General features: G+C 48.6%; 2 protein-coding genes across 2 annotated transcripts in view; one reads left to right on the forward strand and one right to left on the reverse strand.

Annotated features, from left to right (window-relative positions):
- Positions 1 to 9,543, reverse strand: part of FAM199X (family with sequence similarity 199, X-linked) — a 44,266-nt gene extending 34,723 nt beyond the window's left edge. The window contains exon 1 of the mRNA XM_073599303.1: positions 9,163 to 9,543. Coding sequence (XP_073455404.1) covers positions 9,163 to 9,329 — 167 coding nt within the window. The 5' untranslated portion in view covers positions 9,330 to 9,543. The remainder of the gene's footprint in view (positions 1 to 9,162) is intronic.
- A 4,477-nt stretch (positions 9,544 to 14,020) lies between these two features.
- The window catches only part of COMMD5 (COMM domain containing 5), a 33,387-nt gene continuing 27,949 nt past the window's right edge, over positions 14,021 to 19,458 (forward strand). The window contains exons 1-2 of the mRNA XM_073599304.1: positions 14,021 to 14,279; positions 19,167 to 19,327. Of these exons, the coding sequence (XP_073455405.1) occupies positions 14,123 to 14,279; positions 19,167 to 19,327 (318 nt within the window). The 5' untranslated portion in view covers positions 14,021 to 14,122. The remainder of the gene's footprint in view (positions 14,280 to 19,166; positions 19,328 to 19,458) is intronic.

Below are 19,458 nucleotides of genomic sequence, written 5' to 3' on the forward strand. Positions count from 1 at the left end.
AAACACTTTCACCACACACGTCACCCACATATGTAACAGTAGAATCATATATCCCAATGATCATCTGCACACATGTCCTTGATCACCTGCACACATCTGTACATGATCATCTGCATACATCTGTCCGTGATCACACAAACCAATTATTATACACTTAATGGGATTTTGTTTTACCAAAGACATGTAGCAGAATACATTTTGGCTTAAATTTATGACAATTTTATTGGATTTCTTTTAAAATAGAAAGTAGAAAATATTCGGGGTTTTTTTTCAAAATTTCTGCTTTTTTTCGCTTATATCGCAAAAAATTCTTGAATAGAGTCGTGAATAAATACCACCAAAAGAAAGCTCTATTTGTGTGAACAAAATGATAAAAATTTCATTTGGGTACCGTGTTGCATGACCGCGCAATTCTCATTGAAAGTGCGAGAGCGCTGAAAGATGAAAACCCTAGTTAGACTTACCGGTAACGGTATTTCTACGAGTCTTTCAGGACAGCACCTGGAGAGAGCGCAGCTCCACCCACTTTCCCAGGAAACACTGCAGTCAGTTTCTTTAAAGACCGGACACTTCCACCATGGCCTCAGTTGTTCATAGAGTACCTCCAGCCATGCTGAAATTAGATAAGCAGAACACAGCAATAACACATCTTACAACCTTAAAACTTAGGGCGGGTCATCGGCGCTGTCCTGAAAGACTCGTAGAAATACCGTTACCGGTAAGTCTAACTAGGGTTTTCTCCCTTCGTCTTTCAGGACAGCACCTGGAGATGATAAAAGAGTACTTACTCTAGGGTGGGACCACCGCCTGCAGGACCTTCCTGCCAAACGACTGTTCCGCTGCTGATAGCAAGTCCAACCTGTAGTGGCGGGTGAAGGTGGAGAAACTTGTCCACGTGGCCGCTTTACAGATCCGACCCGGGGAAGCCCCTGCCCTCTCTGCCCAGGACGTTGCTACTGCCCTTGTTGAATGGGCTACTACCCCCTTAGGGGGCTCTGCTCCTGAAGCTTTATAAGCTTCGCTGATGGCCATTCTGAGCCATCTACCTATGGTGCTTTTGGATGCTCTATACCCCCTCCGTGGACCAGAGAAGAGAACAAAGAGCGAATCTGATCTTCTAAAATCTTTCGTTATCTCTATATAATGTAATAAACACCTTCTCACGTCCAGGGAATGGAAAGACCTCTCCTTAGCACTGGACGGGTTAGGACAAAAGGTAGGGAGAATTATCTCTTGTTCCCTATGAAATGCTGATGCCACCTTTGGCAAGAAACCCGGGTCAGTTTTTAGCACTACCCGGTCTGGAAAAATATAACAAAAGGGTTCTCTTATGGAAAGAGCTTGTAACTCGCTTACTCTCCTAGCTGAAGTTACTGCTACTAACAGGACTATTTTTAACGACCATAGCCTGATTGACGCTTCCTCTGGAGGTTCAAAAGGTCCTTTGATTAGACCCCGCAGAACCACAGACAGGTCCCATCTAGGAAAAAACTTAAAAGGTATTGGCCTAGCTCTGGCCAATGCCTTGAAAAACCTAATAATAAGCGGCTCCCTTGATAACTGCCTCTCAAGAAAAACCGATAATGCAGCTACCTGCACCTTTAGGGTGCTAGCTGCCAACCCCATCTCCATTCCCTCATGGAGAAACTCTAGCACTGGAGCGATTTCCTGTGGCGAAAGTAACCTAATCGCACACCAGCTATTAAATCGTTTCCACGTTTTGAAGTAGATGGCCCTGGTAACCTCCTTACGACTGTTCAGCAGGGTAGAGACCAGTTTATCTGAAAGGCCCTTATTTTTTAACATCTGCTCCTCAGTAACCAACCTGTCAACCTGAGATGCTGGGTATTTGGGTGATGAAGGGGGCCCTGCGTTAGGAGGTCCTTCCGAAGCGGAAGCTCCCAATAAGGTTCCACCGCCATCCCCTGTATTGTTGCGAACCAAGCCCGTTTGGGCCAGAAAGGAGCCACCAGAATCATAGTCGTGTTCTCCTTCTGTAGCTTTCTTAAGACCAAGGGGATCATCTGAAAGGGGGGAAAGGCGTAGCACAACTGGAATTTCCATGGCTGCGCTAATGCATCCAATCCCTCTGCCTGATCCTGCCTGTTTAGTGAGAAGAAGGCCTCTACTTTTGCATTCTTTTGGGATGCGAAAAGATCTATTTGGGGCATTCCCCATCTTTCTGTTAGTTGTTGGAAAGTCTCTACATTCAGACTCCATTCTGCTTCCAGTACTCTTTCTCTGCTCAGAAAGTCTGCCATAAGGTTTAAATCTCCCTTCAGATGTATCGCTGTTATGGAGTTTAGCCTGTCTTCTGCCCAGGCTAGAATCTGGAGTGCCAAGGATAGCAGAGCCCTGCTCCTTGTTCCTCCCTGCCTTGATATATAGGCCACCGCTGTGGCATTGTCCGATAGGACCTGAACATGATGGCCCCGGACTGTTCTTTCGAAGGCCCATAGACCCAAGAGAATAGCCCTCAGCTCTCTCCAATTGGAGGACTTTCTGGCTTCCCAGTCTGTCCAACTCCCCTGAGCCATCTGCTCGTCCAGGTGGGCGCCCCAACCCCAGGAACTTGCGTCTGTTGTTAATCTTTTCTGCAAAGGAAAACTCCAGAGCAGACCCCTGTTCAGGTTTGAGTGGTTTCTCCACCACCAAAGCTTCCTCTGAACCCGCGCAGGTATCCTTATTAATTTTTCTAGGGACTCTCCATAGGACCAACTCGTTAAAATTGTCTGCTGGAGCTCCCTTCCATGTAGACGTGCCCACTGCACCGCTGGAATAGTCGCAGTGAGTAGCCCTAAGACCGACATAGCTGCTCTTATGGAGATTGGCATATTTGTCTGCGTCTTCTTCACTGCCTCCTGAAGCTTCTCCCTCTTCCCCTCGGGGAGAAAAATTTTCTCCTGGATGGAATCTATTGTGTAACCCAAGAATAGTATGGTCTGAGATGGAATCAAGTTTGATTTCTCCTCGTTGATTATCCATCCTAGACCTACCAGGTGTCTCATTGTCTTTTCCAGATCTCTCACTAACAGGTCCCTTGTTTTGGCAAAAATTAGTAGATCGTCCAGATAGGGCAGGACTGATACCCCCTCTACTCTGAGTGGGGCCAAGGCCTCCGCCAGGACCTTTGTAAAAATCCTCGGAGAAGATGACAGCCCGAAAGGGAGAGCTCTGAACTGGAGATGAAGGGTAGATTCTCCCAGTTTTATCGCAAACCTTAGGTGTTTCTGAGATGTTGACGCTACTGGTACATGCAAGTATGCATCTCTCAGGTCTATGGAAGCCATAAAACAACCCGGGGTCAGGAGATTCTTCACTGAGAATATTGTGTCCATCCTGAACTTCTTGTACCTGATAGTCTTGTTTAGAATCTTCAGGTTCAGGATGAGCCTGAATTTTCCTGACGGTTTCTTCACAAGAAATATGTGTGAATAGCACCCCTGTTCTAATTCCCCAGGGGGTACGTTCACTATCACCTTTTGTAGCATCAAGTCCTTCAGGATAGCTGTCATTGCTAGTGACTTTTCTGAGTCCCGGGGAGCCTGTGTTATGTAAAAACGCACAGGAGGAGGTTGAGAAAATTCCAGCCTGTAACCCTCCAAGATGGTCTTTAGGATAAACTGGCTGCTTGTTATAGTCTTCCACTGTAGAAAGAAGGTCTGTAACCTTGCTCCGACAGTTGGGTGACCGTCACTGGGTTTTTGGGCTTGTGGTTGGGGTGCGGAAAAGTACTCCTGACTTACCCCTCCCTCTTTGAGACTTCCAAGGCCTTTTGTAGCCTGCCTCTTTGGTATCTGGGGTCTTTCGAAAAGCACGAAAATTTTTGTTGCCTTGCGGAAGTACCTTCTTCTTTATAGGGAAAGCCTTCTTTTTGTCAGCTGTTCTGTCAAGAATAGCTTCCAGCCCAGGACCAAACACTAGATCACCTTCAAAGGGTAAACCGCATAATTTTGTCTTTGAAGCAGTATCCCCTGTCCATGTCTTGACCCATAACGCCCTGCGAGCTGAGTTTATCAGAGCTGTGGATCTGGCTGACATCCTGATTGACTCCGCTGAGGCATCTGCTATATACCCTACCGCTTTTGATAACACCGGTAGCGTATCAAGCAGATCCTTACGAGGCGTCCCTGCCTCAATGTGGATTTTCAGCTGCTCCAGCCAGTGTTCCAGATTTCTGGCTACCACAGTTGAGGCCATGGCAGGCTTCAAATTTGCTAAAGAAGAATCCCATGCCTTCCTTAATAGGGAGTCTGCCTTTTTGTCCATGGTATCTTTAAGGATACCCATGTCCTCAAAGGCCAGGTCAGTATTCCTAGATACCTGGGAAAAGGCTGCGTCTAGTCTTGGCTTTTTATTCCAAATATGCGAGCTATCCTCATCAAACGGAAACCTTCGCTTGAGGGATTTAGAAAAGAAGGGGGCTCTCTCTGGATCCTTCCACTCCCTCTTAATGGTCTCTGATAAAAATTTATGTACAGGAAAAACCCTATGTTTTTCCTCCCCGAGGCCTTGGAACATCTTATCGTGTAGGGATAGCTGAGCCTTATCCTCTGTGATGTTAAGGGTAGTATGAATTGTTCTCAGCAAATCATCTACCTCCTCAAGGGATAACTTGTACCTAGAAGAAGGAGAAGAAGCTTCATTTACTTCTTCTGCTTCCTCCTCCGAATTTAGTAAAATGTTACTTTCCTCCTCCTCTGAGTCGCTGCCCCCTCTGGATGCTGAAACAGAGGATAGAGAATGTGGCACCACACTGCTATGCGCCGTTGGACGCCTATCTAGGTAGGACCTGAAGGACTCAAAGGTGTCTGCCAGTTCCTTCCTGAAAGAGCTTAGCAATTCACTTTGTTGAGCTGCAGGACTAGCAGGAGCTGTCTCCTCCTTAACTATGTCCGTAATGCAAGATTTGCATAATACTTTGGGCCAGGAATCCCTCAGTAACCCCTTACAAGAGGGACACTTCCTTTTAACAATAGGGGAGACATGCTTGGTCTTTTCTTTAGCCTTCTGCAATATCCCAAGGGAAAAAAGACAATAGCTGAACCATATTTCACAAACAACAGCTTACATGCTGTATAAGGAACACAGAAAAAAACACCACCAAGGAAGTTAACCCCTTAACACCCATGATCTGTTCCACAGCCGGTGAATCACCCCACAGATCCACCTTAAAACATAATTAATCACTTATCCCTCCTTTAGTACTCAGGACCAAGTGATCTGCAGGCTCCCCACTTTTTTTTTTTTTTTTTTTTAGGGAAGGGATAATATATAAACATTATAAATGCCCATAGAGTAAAGACAGAGACCAGTATCCCTGCTTACCTGAGCCTGGCTGATTGTTGTGGCTCCTGCTCCTGCCACCGCCGTCTGATCGTCCTCCATTATTGACAGGACACACAGCGGCGTTTGTGCTCTTTTATTTGATTTTCCCGGGCCGCTCACCGCTGTGAGGGCCGGAAATGAAATCAGCCATGGAGACCGCCCCCCCCTCCTGCGTTCCAGCGGCCGGAACCGGAAGCCGCGTCGCGCCGCTCGAGGCCCCGCCCCCGGTCGGAAATGACGCGCTTGCCATCCGAACCCGGAAGGCGTGCGGCCCGTGGAATAGACGCCGCTCTACTCCACAGCCCTGCCACCGGTCTGTAGGAACGGGACCCTCGCAGCCTGGCTCTCGCCGAGCATGAAGAGGAGGAGGCACCGGAGAATCCCCCACGCGTCAGGGAGGATGCTGGGCTGTCTTGGAAAAGAAGAAAAAACGATCCGGTATGCCCTAACTTTCACCACCTGGAGAAAGCGCAGCACACCCCTGGTTCCCTGCAGCGCTTCCACCATGGCGGAGGAAACACTACAACTGAGGCCATGGTGGAAGTGTCCGGTCTTTAAAGAAACTGACTGCAGTGTTTCCTGGGAAAGTGGGTGGAGCTGCGCTCTCTCCAGGTGCTGTCCTGAAAGACGAAGGGAGAAAATTGGCCTGTGAAGGAAGGGGGTGAAGTGCCCAGTATTGAAGTGGTTAAGCACGCTCATGTTCATTTCATTTGTGTGTATTGGTATGACACAGAGTGGAGAAACAAAAAGACAAATCTGACACATTCCTTGCAAAACCCCAAAAATGGACTGGACAAAATTGCCATCTTCTCAAAATTGTAAGAAGTAATTGTATGCTAAATTTGTGATGTTCCTGGTAATTTGTAATTAAACTCACATGTACCAATTAACAGGTACTGACAATATAGAAATCACACCGGCAAACAATTAAAAATAGTGAAAAATTGACTCAACCTTTCTATTGTGTAACTCTGTGTGTGCCACACGGAGCATGGAGAAGAGAAAGAGCAGCAAAGAATTGTCTGAGGATTTCAGAACAAAAATTGTGGAAAAGCATGGACAATCTCAAGGTTACCAGTCCATCCCCAGAGATCTTTAGTTTCTGTGTCCACAACATTGTCAAGAAGTTTACAGCCCTTGGTACTGCAGCTAATCTCCCTGGATGTGGACAAAAGAGAAAAGCTGATCAAAGATTGCAAGGAAGGAATGTTCAAATGGTGGAGAAAGAACCTCGATCAACTTCCAGACAAATTTAAAGTGACCTTCAGGCACAGGGTACAACTGTGTCAGCTCGCACTATACGTCACCATCTGAATGAAAAGGGACGCTATGGTAGAAGACCCAGGAGGACCCCACTGCTGACACATACAAAAAAAAGCCAGAGTTTTCCAAAACTTACCTGAGGAAGCCAAAATACTTTTGGGAGAATGTGCTGTAGACAGAAGAAACAAAATGACAGCTTTTTGGTAAAGTCCATCATTCTACTGTTTTCAGAAAAATAAACGAGGCCCTTAAAGAAAAGAATACAGTCCCTACAGTCAACCATGGTGGAGGTTCACTTATATTTTGGGGTTGCTTTGCTGCTTTAAGCACTGGATGCCTTGACTGTGCGCATGGCATTATGAAATCTGAAGACTACCAAAGAATTCTGGGGTGCAATGTAGGGCCCAGTGTCAGAAAGTTGGGACTCGGTCAGAGGTTATGGGTCTTACATCAGGACAATGACCCAAAGCACACCTCAAAAAGGACCCAGAAATGGTTCAGGACAAAGTGATGGAGAGTACCGAACTGGCCAGAAAGGAGTCCAGATCTAAATCCCATTGAGGACCTGTGGAGAGATCTCAAAACAGCAGTTGGGAAAAGGAACCCTTCCAATCAGAGACCTGGAGCCATTGGTGAAAGAGTGGTCCAAAATTCCAGTAGAGTGGTGCAAGAAACTCATTGATGGTTACAGGAAGCCATTGAATTCAGTTTTTTCTTTCAAGGGGTGTGCTACCAAATATTACATTGAGGGTATCAATCATTCTGTCCATTTTTGGAGTTTTGCGTGGAATATGTGCCACTTGGCTTTTTGTTTCTCCACTTTTTTGTGTCATAGCAATACAAACAAAAGAAATAAACATGAGAATGCCTAAACATTTGTAATTGCAACAATTTTCTGAGCGAAGTGGTGCGTTATCTGACAGAAATCTAGCCCCCGCGTCTCACGACTGCCGGGTACATCCGTCTAGCCCCCGCGTCTCGCGACTGCCGGGTATATCCGTCTAGCCCCCGCGTCTCGCGACTGCCGGGTATATCCGTCTAGCCCCCGCGTCTCGCGACTGCCGGGTATATCCGTCTAGCCCCCGCGACTGCCGGGTATATCCGTCTAGCCCCCGCGACTGCCGGGTATATCCGTCTAGCCCCCGCGACTGCCGGGTATATCCGTCTAGCCCCCGCGACTGCCGGGTATATCCGTCTAGCCCCCGCGTCTCGCCACTGCCGGGTATATCCGTCTAGCCCCCGCGACTGCCGGGTATATCCGTCTAGCCCCCGCGACTGCCGGGTATATCCGTCTAGCCCCCGCGTCCCACGACTGCCGGGTATATCCGTCTAGCCCCCGCGTCCCACGACTGCCGGGTATATCCGTCTAGCCCCCGCGTCCCACGACTGCCGGGTATATCCGTCTAGCCCCCGCGTCTCGCGACTGCCGGGTATATCCGTCTAGCCCCCGCGTCTCGCGACTGCCGGGTATATCCGTCTAGCCCCCGCGTCTCGCGACTGCCGGGTATATCCGTCTAGCCCCCGCGACTGCCGGGTATATCCGTCTAGCCCCCGCGACTGCCGGGTATATCCGTCTAGCCCCCGCGACTGCCGGGTATATCCGTCTAGCCCCCGCGACTGCCGGGTATATCCGTCTAGCCCCCGCGACTGCCGGGTATATCCGTCTAGCCCCCGCGACTGCCGGGTATATCCGTCTAGCCCCCGCGACTGCCGGGTATATCCGTCTAGCCCCCGCGACTGCCGGGTATATCCGTCTAGCCCCCGCGACTGCCGGGTATATCCGTCTAGCCCCCGCGTCTCGCCACTGCCGGGTATATCCGTCTAGCCCCCGCGACTGCCGGGTATATCCGTCTAGCCCCCGCGACTGCCGGGTATATCCGTCTAGCCCCCGCGTCCCACGACTGCCGGGTATATCCGTCTAGCCCCCGCGTCCCACGACTGCCGGGTATATCCGTCTAGCCCCCGCGTCCCACGACTGCCGGGTATATCCGTCTAGCCCCCGCGTCCCACGACTGCCGGGTATATCCGTCTAGCCCCCGCGTCCCACGACTGCCGGGTATATCCGTCTAGCCCCCGCGTCCCACGACTGCCGGGTATATCCGTCTAGCCCCCGCGTCCCACGACTGCCGGGTATATCCGTCTAGCCCCCGCGTCCCACGACTGCCAGGAATATCCGTCTAGCCCCGCGTCCCACGACTGCCGGGTATATCCGTCTAGCCCCGCGTCCCACGACTGCCGGGTATATCCGTCTAGCCCCGCGTCCCACGACTGCCGGGTATATCCGTCTAGCCCCCGCGTCCCACGACTGCCAGGAATATCCGTCTAGCCCCGCGTCCCACGACTGCCGGGTATATCCGTCTAGCCCCGCGTCCCACGACTGCCGGGTATATCCGTCTAGCCCCGCGTCCCACGACTGCCAGGAATATCCGTCTAGCCCCGCGTCCCACGACTGCCAGGAATATCCGTCTAGCCCCCGCGTCCCACGACTGCCAGGAATATCGGTCTAGAGTACAGCCCCATGCCCTGTGCTGTATGTGGGAATCCTGAGTGTGTGGCCTGCTGTACACCCACCTGTTGGAGTGGAATCGGTGGAGGGGGTCGGTACGGTGACAGGAGGAGAGCTGACAGCCGAAGTCGCTGCCATCCAGACATCCCTCCTCGCTGATGCTGCCTCTCTGGGAGAGGAGGGGGAAGGGCTCGTCGGGGGCCAGGAACTTCTCATACAGGCCCTCAGACATGGTGCACACGGGCGGGGGGTCCGGCCTCCTATGTACGGCTCACATGGGCCGACCACTCATCTCAGGGAGTCTTCCCTCCGCTCAGCGCTCACTCGGGCCTGTAAAAATCCAGCTCATCGGCTCAGCAGCATTGCCTTGGAATAAGGCAAATGTCGCAGCTTTTCCCGGGACTAGCAGAGATAGGCCGACCCTTCTTCCTGTCTGTGTGGGGTGTGCGTGCGGGGACGGGCGCCACCTACAGGCCGGGAGAATCACTACATGGAGACAGACGGGAACAGTGTCCGCTCAGCGCTGGCAATTAATACACACAGCCAGAGACTGGACCACTATTCCTCCATAGCTCCCAACTGTCCCTGATTTCGAGGGACTGTCCCTGATTTGGAGTGATGTCCCTCTTTCCCCATCATTTGTCCCTCATTTTGGTCTGATCTATAAAGTTGTATATAAAATGCACTTTTTATCTTTCAAAAAGTGTTTCCCAGCGCTAAACAGTGTTGCCAACCGTCAGTATTTTTACTAGCAGCCAGTAAAAAACAGGCAATGTTTTCATGCCAGTAAAAGGTTGCCAGTAAAAAATGATGGCTGTGACGCTGGGCTTGGTCCAGCTGAGACCATCCGAGTGCCTGCTACCATGTGATCGGGCGGCTCTGGTGGAGGCGGTGCCTGAGCATGTCATGTGATGTCATGGTGCAAGGGAGCCAAGCAGAGTGGCCAGAGCCTTGTGTGCGGGTCCAGGGCCGCCATCAGAAATTTTGGGGCCCCTTACACAGCTTCAGACATGGGCCCCCTGGAACCGGGGGGGGCGAAAAAGTCAAAGTGTCATCTCACCTCCTCTTCCCTCTATGGTTGCCACCTCATCCCTTTAAACCCGAACACATATTAATTACACAGGTTCTGTGGCTGATTAAGGTGGTAATTAAACTCACTTGGTGCCTTATCTGCATTTAATTAGCCTCAGAACATATGTAATTCATAGGTGTTCGGGTTTAAAGGGATGAGGTGGCAACTCTACTTCCCTCTCCTGCAGCAAGTTGAGAACCGGGGGAGGTGCTGCCCCCCTAATGGCGGCCTTGGCAGTCTATGATGGTGGGTCAGTGTATAGGGGGCAGTCTATGATGGGAAGTCTATGATGGGGGGGGCAGTGAATAGGGGGCAGTCTATGACAGGGGGGGGGCAGTGAATAAGGCTAGGGGGATGAATGGATGGGAAGTAGTGTATGCCATGGGGAGTATCTATGAGCTGCACATCTGTATACTGGCTCTGCCCATGATGTCTGCCATACATTGGCACATCCATTCCCTGAGAGGTGTCACACAGCCATGAGAAGGGTATGTGGCCACTTACCGCTCTGTCCTCCTCTTGTTGGGTCCGTCATCCAGGCCTTCCTGCTATAAAGAGAACAAAACACACACTGTTACCCCGCTCGCAGAGCCCCCCCGGGCCCCACAGCCAGCACTATGCCCTGCACAGGCGCCAATCCATTCCCCCGCCCTCCCCTCTGCGCATACCATCATGCTGAAAGGATCATTGGCAGGCTGGGGACAGACTCCACCAAGGATCAGGGGAGGAGAGATCGCCGCTGGGACATGTGATAGGAGGAGGGGGCCCAGCTGAATGACAGCTGGACCGAACTGCATGTCTGCTGGTGGGTTAGATTATCATGTGATCATTTTCTCTCCTCTCTCCAGCCGTGACATGAGAGCGGGGGGAGGAACTGCCGAAATGAAAGTGTTTTCTCGCCTCTCAGCTGCGAGCTGAGAACGGGGGGCGGCTGAGCCCCTGGGAACATTCGGGCCCCTTACAGGTGTAATGCCTGCAGGGCTGGTGCAAGGATTTTTGACACCCCAGGCAAAACCTAATTTTGCCGGCTCCACCCCTAAATCCACCTCCTTTGCCCGAGCATCAGTGTGACAGAAGCCGGTGTCTTGTCGAATACAGTCCCCTATCCAGAAGTGTCCGCCCTGTACTGCGCAGGCGCAGTACGGAGGACAAACGAGACGCCGAAAGTCTCCGAAGTTCAACAGCTGATCATCAGCTGTACACGGCGCCTGCGCATTTATTCTTACCCTATGTCCAGGATCATTCCCTACTATCCAAGTGGACATAGAGTGAGAATAAATAGTTGCCGAGCGCAGCGAGGCCGTGCCCGAAGCGTGGCGAGCGAAGCGAGCCCGCGAGGGGCCCTCTTACACAGCCATGGTCAGCTGATCAACTTCGGACATTTTCGGCATCTCCTGCTGCTCCGTACTGCGCAGGTGCTGCGCCTGCGCAGTACGGGGCGGACACTATCTGATAGGAGGACACTATATGTCAGAACACCGGCACTAGAGGAAGCATGCGGCTGCATTAGAGAGCACTGATCATAGAGGCGCACAGTGGATGTTTGCTTCCGTTCCATCAGGACATGCCGCCCAGTGCTGCGCCTCTATAATGACACTACCGAGCGTCTGCCTGAGTAACATGCAGCAGAGGCATGCCCTGCATCCCCCTAGATGTGCATGTTTTATACCTTCAGCGCCCACTAGAGGTTATAACATTTATCACAGAGGTATTTATAATACAGCACCGAAAACGTACATAGCACGGAGACGGATGGTAGAGAAACCAGCGGCCAGGCACCATAGGCAGCAGTACGCCCTAGGCGGCTGCCTAGTTTGCCTAGTAGTAGCACCGGCCCTGAATGCCTGTACCCCCCTGATGGCGGCCCTGTGCGGGTCTGCAGTATTGGAGCAAGGCAGGCTGGGACCGGGACCGTCAGTGCTGTGTAGACTGGAGTGGACTGGAGGGACCTCTTGGCTTGGAGAGAGACTGTCACTGTGACTCAGGAGCGGACGTGTTGTGTCGGTGAGGTGTCACCATCATCTGTGCTGCTGCATACTGTCGCTGTGATAGTCAATTTTATGTGTGTGTGTGTGCGCCCATTCTAATTTCTTACACTCCTGAGTCCTGTCCCTGAGCCACTTACTTACTATATTGAAAATAAAATAAGAAATATGTTTTTTGCCTTAAATCATATTGCTAATTGCATATTGTATTTGTACTCTCATTTCCACTTTTAGAAATGCCAGTAAAAACTTGGCTGTGCCAGTAAATGTTGGGTGTTGTGTCAGTAAATTTCAATCTGGTAGGTTGGCAACACTGGCGCTAAACCTTCATCCAAACTTCATAAAACTTCACCCAAATTATAAATTGCTGCATTTGTACATCTTAAAAGCCAATACAAAGGAATAGTGGGGGTAAAAAAGCCCTTGTGGATTTAATTAACCTTTTTTTTGGTTAATTCTCCTTTAAGGGGGTGTGGCAGGGGGCATGGACTATGCCTACATACATTTGCTAGTAGGTGTCCCTCATTCCCATCTGAAAATAGGGTGACCACATTTCCAAACTGATATTCAGTGACACCCACCCCCAAAAAAAGATGATTTTTAATACTTTTTTTCACATTTTTTTTGGGGGGGGGAGGGTCACATCTTTAGCTCTGAAAGGTTCATGCTGGGACCTGTAGTCCTTTACCTACAAAAAAAAAATATTTTTACAAAAAAAATATTATTTAAACCCGCAAGTGATTTTTTTTTTACCACTATTATTCCTTTATAATAGCTTTTGAAATTTACAAATGCAGCAATTTAGAAATTGGATGAAAGATAAAAAAGTGCATTTCATATACACCTATATAGATCAGACCAAAATGAGGAAGAAAGAGGGACAGAGGGACTTTGTTCCCAATCAGGGACAGTTGGGAGCTGTTTTGGGTGCCTTGCAGTCATCTGGGGGCCCTCCAAACTACTTCTTAATTACAGGCAGGGTTGCCAACCTCCAGTAAATTTACTGACAGTTTGTGAAATTCTGTAATTTTTTTACAACTGCCAGTAAACATCAGGGGCTGATCATTTGTATGCCGTGTTGACTTTTTAAGTGTAAATCAAGCAAATGACTTTGTTATAGTTATTGTCAGTGTTTCCATATCATGTTTATACTGTTTAAATATTCACTGTGTAATTTCTCAGGTTGTCAGTAAAAAGTGTGCTCCGCCAGTAAATTTTCCATGTTTTGTCAGTAAAAAAAAGCTGCTGGAGGTTGACAGCCCTGATGGCAGGCACAGCTATGGGTGTCACCTTTTAGGCCATAGAAAACTGAGGACACTGCGGTGGATGTTAGGTGCTGTGATGAAACCCGGTTGTACTTGAACTGAAGTGAGTTATGGATAAAGAGTTATAGTTAGACCAATGTGGTTTAGTCATAATGAGCATAGTAAAACAGTCACGTTTTCATTAAAGTAAACCTTCCAGTGAATTTACGTCTGCATGACTAAATTCCTGACAAGTCCCAGCATACAGACACCGTATAATAATCTCACATAAGAGCTCCACCTTTTATCATTAAAATGCATTTTGTGAGTCAGGTGTTTTTTTTTTTTTTTTCTGGGATGTCCTATTACAGACAAAAAAGTGTCCCTATACATTTTTTGATAATCTTGGCCACTATGATGTTGATGTAACCCTGACCTAGTCCTGATCAAAACTGACCTGAAATGCTGAAGAACTTTGTCAATTAGCTGTGAAATTAAAACTTCAATTTTAATAGCACCAAGCTCTCCAGTGGAAGGTGGGAATGTTAGCTGCAACGCCTGAGCTGTCCACCAGAGGGCGCCGCTAATGACATCACAATGGCTCTGTCTGGAAACATTTAGCTGCTCCTATAGTTCCGACAGAAGTCACATGACTGGGGCCAGGCGGGTCACGTGGGTGCAGGGTTGCCTGTGCTGGGTTGTGTGATGAGGAGGAGAGAGGAAGATGGCTTCAGTCCGGTCCGTCCGTTCCTATTCCTCGTCTTCTGTCATTAACAATGATAGGATCAGCTACCTGGGAGCTAAGATCCCCCCCGAGGTGGAGGTCATGGTGAGACATGTGAAGGATCTGGATAAGGAGACGTTCAGGAAGATCCTGAAAGGTGTGTGGAACTTCCCTCCATTCTATTCATTCACTCAGAGGCCCTGACAAGTCTCTGCTGTCCAGGATCCCATCCCTCCTGGTTCCTAAATGAAGGCAGGTGTGCTGTACATCCAATTCTTCTAATGAACTCAACTCCAGGAAGGTGTCGGGGAGGGGGAGGGGTAATAGATGCACCCTAAAAAAATCCCCCCCTCATAGAGGTGCACTTACCTCCATCTGCTGGCCGCAGGTCCACTGTTTGCATTCAGCGGTGGGAGCCTTGCACATTCCAGCCTCATAGACTTCTATAGGATTGTGCCCCAAAGCCAGAGAGCATTGTAGATAGAAGTGTGTGGGGCTATAATAGACAGAGAGATCTGCAACGTCGGATGTAAACAAACAGCTGACCTGTGGCCATTAGATTGAGGTAAGTATACGTCTGTGGAGGGGGAGGTAGGTGAATGAAGGGAGGCAATGGGAAGAAGTGAAAAGCATTTTAAAGTGCGCCTATCCTTTAAATTTACAGCAGACGCTGCTTTACAACTCAAAACGTTTTATTGGCCGCGGCACGGTGCAAGGTGGTGGATTGCTCGGCGCTGAAAAAAGGACTACGGTTGAACGCACACCGCTCACACACCAGTGCAACGCAGTGTTTGTCAGCCGGGCACACAGGAGACCAGGCATTTTACCTTGTTGTTCAGTGGGACTGTGCTGGAATAGCCATCAAACGCAGTCCCACCATATCTGGTGTGAATGAACCTTTTTAAAGAGGTTGTAAACCTCCAAAAAAAAAGACAAAGGCATAATGAGCTAGAATGCATTGCATACTAGCTCATTATGAAATACTCACCTTAAAACGATGCCCTGGATCGGCCTTGACATGTTTCCCGGAGTTACTTCCGGGTTCACGGGCTCTGGCACAGTGATTGGCCGGAGGTGCAATTACGTCAGTCCAGTGCATGCACACAGGAGCCCCCAGTCACGGCACGGGCCTTTTAGAAATGGCACAAGCAGACTGTTCCTTCAGTGCGCATGCACCGCTGCCGTCGGTGGCGTAAACAGTAAATATCTCCTAAATGGTGCAAGTTTAGGAGATATTTACAGTACCTACAGGTTAGCCTTATTATAGCTTACCTATAGGTACAATTAAAGAGGAAGACTTTACTTCCACTTTAAACGACAGGCAGGGTTTTTATGACCGAAGAGACTTTTAATAGTCTCTTCTGACAAAAATGCTTCCCTCTGCCCGTCATCAGTAATGCACACTGAGCTGAAAGTGCACAACTCTGCCTACAATGCAGGACCCAACCTGTGTCACTGTAATTTGACTCCCATGGTCATGCGTGAGAGTGACATCATCACAACCCAAGCGTTGAAGGAGGTCGAGCACACAGAACCTGGAAAGAAGACTGGGTGAGGATAGATGCGCCCGGGATCAGCAGGATCGGTCGAAGCTCTGGAGGGCACATTATGACAGGTAAGTCAGCCAGCCATAATATGCTAATATGCAGTGCATATGAATACATAGCATTACCCACCTGAGGATCCATCTAGGTACAAAAAAAATATGATTTTAAGGCTCTATTCACACTTGTAGGACTCCAAAACCACACGACTTTGGGGGGGGGGCAACTTCAACACAACTTTGGATGGGTGCGACTTGGACTTGACTTGTCCCTCTGCAAAGTCGGACCCACGGTTGCATGTATAACATTCAAGTATGACTTTTGTGCAACTTTTGAGGGTTAACATTGAAGTCTTTGGTTCTCAAGTTGCATGAAAGTCAGAACAAAGTAGTGCATGAACTACTTGGAAGCCACTGCGACTTTAAGTTGCACATATTTGGTTATCATTGGAACACATGGGGTAAGACTTGTCATGCAACTCTGTCCAAAGTCACGTGATAAGGTGTACAAGTGTGAATGGGGTGTAATGCAGCCTTAAACACTCATTTTTTTGCTTTTAAAGCTGTATTGCACCCCAAAGAGACTTGTACTTGCCTAATCCCTTGTTCCCCTGGCAGCCAGTCTTCTCTGATGCTTCTATTTGTGGGCAGCCCCCCAACATCCTTGCTTACAATGCAGGACTGCTGGCCCTGCATTATGGATAATGACATCACAGTTGCGACAGCAGACTGGAGCACCAAAAGGGAAGAGTCTGTAGGAGACTGGTTGCATGGAAGGAGCAATGGATAAGGTAAGTCAAAGGTGCTTCAAACTGGTACCCTAGATAGAAATGCACTTCTTAACCCTTGCAGTGTGTCTGTTCACTGGGAATCCAGGTATACAGATGAAGTACATAAATGAGAGCAGTTTTATCTGCCAAAGGATTTGTATTTCTGTTCATCCAGTCCTCATATTTGCACAGCTCTGCCACACACTGTGGGAGGGCAGAATTTTATATATATATATCATTGATTTTTATCCACCCTGCAATACAAAAGCTATACCTCTGCTGGCACACTTTCTTGCTGCTCTGGCCCTCTGTCTGCTCTATCGGACTGCACCGTGCAGACATGCACACTTCTGACTGCTCCCTTGCACCTACATAGACTCCTCAGGAGGGTGGGGCCCAGAACCCTGGTCCTGTTTCTACAAAAAGACCCCTTCACACCTGTGCCAGCTATTCCCAAAATCTGATCCCAGGACTGGAGATTTTATCCCACCCAGATCACTACAAAATCTCTGCGTTCCAAGGCCCCAAACCAGATATTTCCAACCCGTGAGAAAACCGTTTCCTCCAAAACAAGCATCCTGCAGCCCCTCAAGCTGCCTAGTTGAGAATCCTGGGTGATATACACCATGAAAGGGAACCATACTGTCACAATGTTCTTTGTTCTGATGTCACATCTGAGGTTTACAACCACTTTAACAGTCCAGTATAATTGATATGTTGGTGTCTTTTTCTTTCATGTCTCATGGGGTTTTGTTTTCTTAAAGAATCATACTTACCTAGGTGGATGCAGCATCGGTCCCCCAGCGCCTCTAACACTAAGAACTGAGTGATCGAACATTACTGATCACTCAGTTCTCACAGCTCCATGAGCTGCTTTGGCCCCGCGCTGGGCTGTGGAGAAGGCAGGAGCCCTTGGCTCAGGCTCTCAGCGCTTGCTTAGAGGCTGAGCCGGGTGCTGGTCCAGGCATGTGGGCGGATCCAGACTCCAACTTTGCAATCTCTGTGATGTCAGCCAACAGCGGGCTTCGTCTGCTGAAAACGAGTGACAGGAGTGCAGAGCAAGATTCACTCTTGTGATCCACAGGAGGAGTACAGCTAAATGAGCTTTGGCTGTACTTCTTTTTAAGTTTTGGAATGGAGAAAGATTAGAACATCAATAAGGCTTTTACAGCTGTCTGCACCGCTGTTAGGCTTGGTTCACACCTATGCAGTTTTCTTTTAATCTGTTTTTGCAGTGCTTTTTGCTGTACGTTTTTGCACATGCAATTTTGTTGCGATATTTCTTTGTTGTTGGACATATTAACCTCAAATCGTGGCAAAAACTCACGGCATGCTTTTCTGCAGCTTCTCCATTGAAATCTTTTGAACCACAAAAACAAAAAAAAGCACAGTTTTGTGTTTACAAAAGTCTGTGACCCTTTTCGAAAAATGCAGCAGCTGAAAAAAGCATAGATGTGAACGTGCCCCATTGGAAACCAGGTTTAAATGAACTGTAGTGCGTTTGGGGGAAAAGCACCAAAAAACACATAGGTGTGAACCAGGCCTTATAGAGATTCACCCTCTGTACTTGTCCTGATTACCGTTATCACTAAAAGTAAAAGAAAATCCCAAACTTTAGGTTGTCTCCAGGACAGTAATAGAAGAGAAATTGTCCAATGGGCACACTAGTTCTGGTGACCCTTGTGACAACCAGACATTCCCTCATTTTGGAGAGATTTCCACTCGCTTCCTGTTTTGAGTATGGGACAGGAGGTGCAAGGGAAAAATCTCTCCAATGGGACACAGATGGCACAAAAAAAGATTGTAACTCCCTTATTCTATCCAAAAGAAAAAATGTTGCTTTAGTGCTTTAACCTCTTGCCGCCCACTGTCAAATGATGGCGGGGCAGTGCAGTGCGGCTCTCATTCTGGGTGGACATTGTCCCAGAACAGACACGGCGTGACCCCCGATCTCTGTAAAGAGCCGATGACACGGCTCTTTAACCATGTGATTGGCTGTGTCCAATCACAGCCGGTCACATGTAAACACGGAGAATCTGCTAATCGGCTCTCATCGCCTCACACTGAAAGAGTGTGTGGCAAGGAGAGCTGTTCAGTGGCATCTCGTCGCAGGGGACAGCAAGACAGGTAATCGTGGCACTGATCATCAGTGCCCTGATTACCATAAAGCATTAGTGATGCCAATTAGTGCTAGCTTTCAGTGTCGCCTATCTGTGCTCATAAGTGCGGCATATTAGTGTCTGCCCATCAGTGCAGCCAAATCGGTGCAGGAGAAAAATTACTTATTTACAAAATTTATTGACAGAGACCTAAGAAACTTCTTCTTTTTTTACAAAAAAAAATAAATAAATCCAGCAGTGATTAAATACCACCAAAAGAAAGCTCTATTTGTATGAAGAAAATGATAACAATTTCACATGGTTACAGTTTAGCATGACCGCACAATTGTCATTCAAAGCGTGACAGTGCTGAAAGCTAAAAAATGGCCTTGGCAGGAAGGGGGTGAAGAAGCACCCGGTATTGAGGTGGTTAAACTGCCACTTGAAGCAGCACCAGCAAGTCCGGTGTGCTGCACATTTGACAGTAATTGGTATTTTTCTTCTTTATGGCTTGCTGTCCTATTAGCTCAGATGTATCATCTGGTCAGTGCTGACAGCAGTCTTCATTTGCATTCTGCACTACACTTACACACTTTGCAAAGCTCCATGACTTTTTTTGTTTTCTCTTTTAGCTGTGGTGGGTGCTCTTGAAGGAAAAGACTGTAGAGAAGCAGTGAAAGTAATACAACAAAATACCTCGCTATCTCAAGAACAGCTTAGTTTTATCATTGCTGGAGCTTACACACTGCTGCGAGTGGCACTCCGACTTCCAGTATTGACCCTTAAACAAGAAGTAAGTCATTTCCAACTGAAACGTTGGCTTGAGGGGGGAAGTACTATGTAAAGTTATTGGCATCTTTGTAGCTAGGGTGTTAAGGTCCAGTGCTTTAAAGAGGTTGTAAACCCCCCCCCCCCATAGAAGGT

Source organism: Aquarana catesbeiana, linkage group LG09, assembly GCF_042186555.1.
Source record: "Aquarana catesbeiana isolate 2022-GZ linkage group LG09, ASM4218655v1, whole genome shotgun sequence".
NCBI lineage: Eukaryota > Metazoa > Chordata > Amphibia > Anura > Ranidae > Aquarana > Aquarana catesbeiana.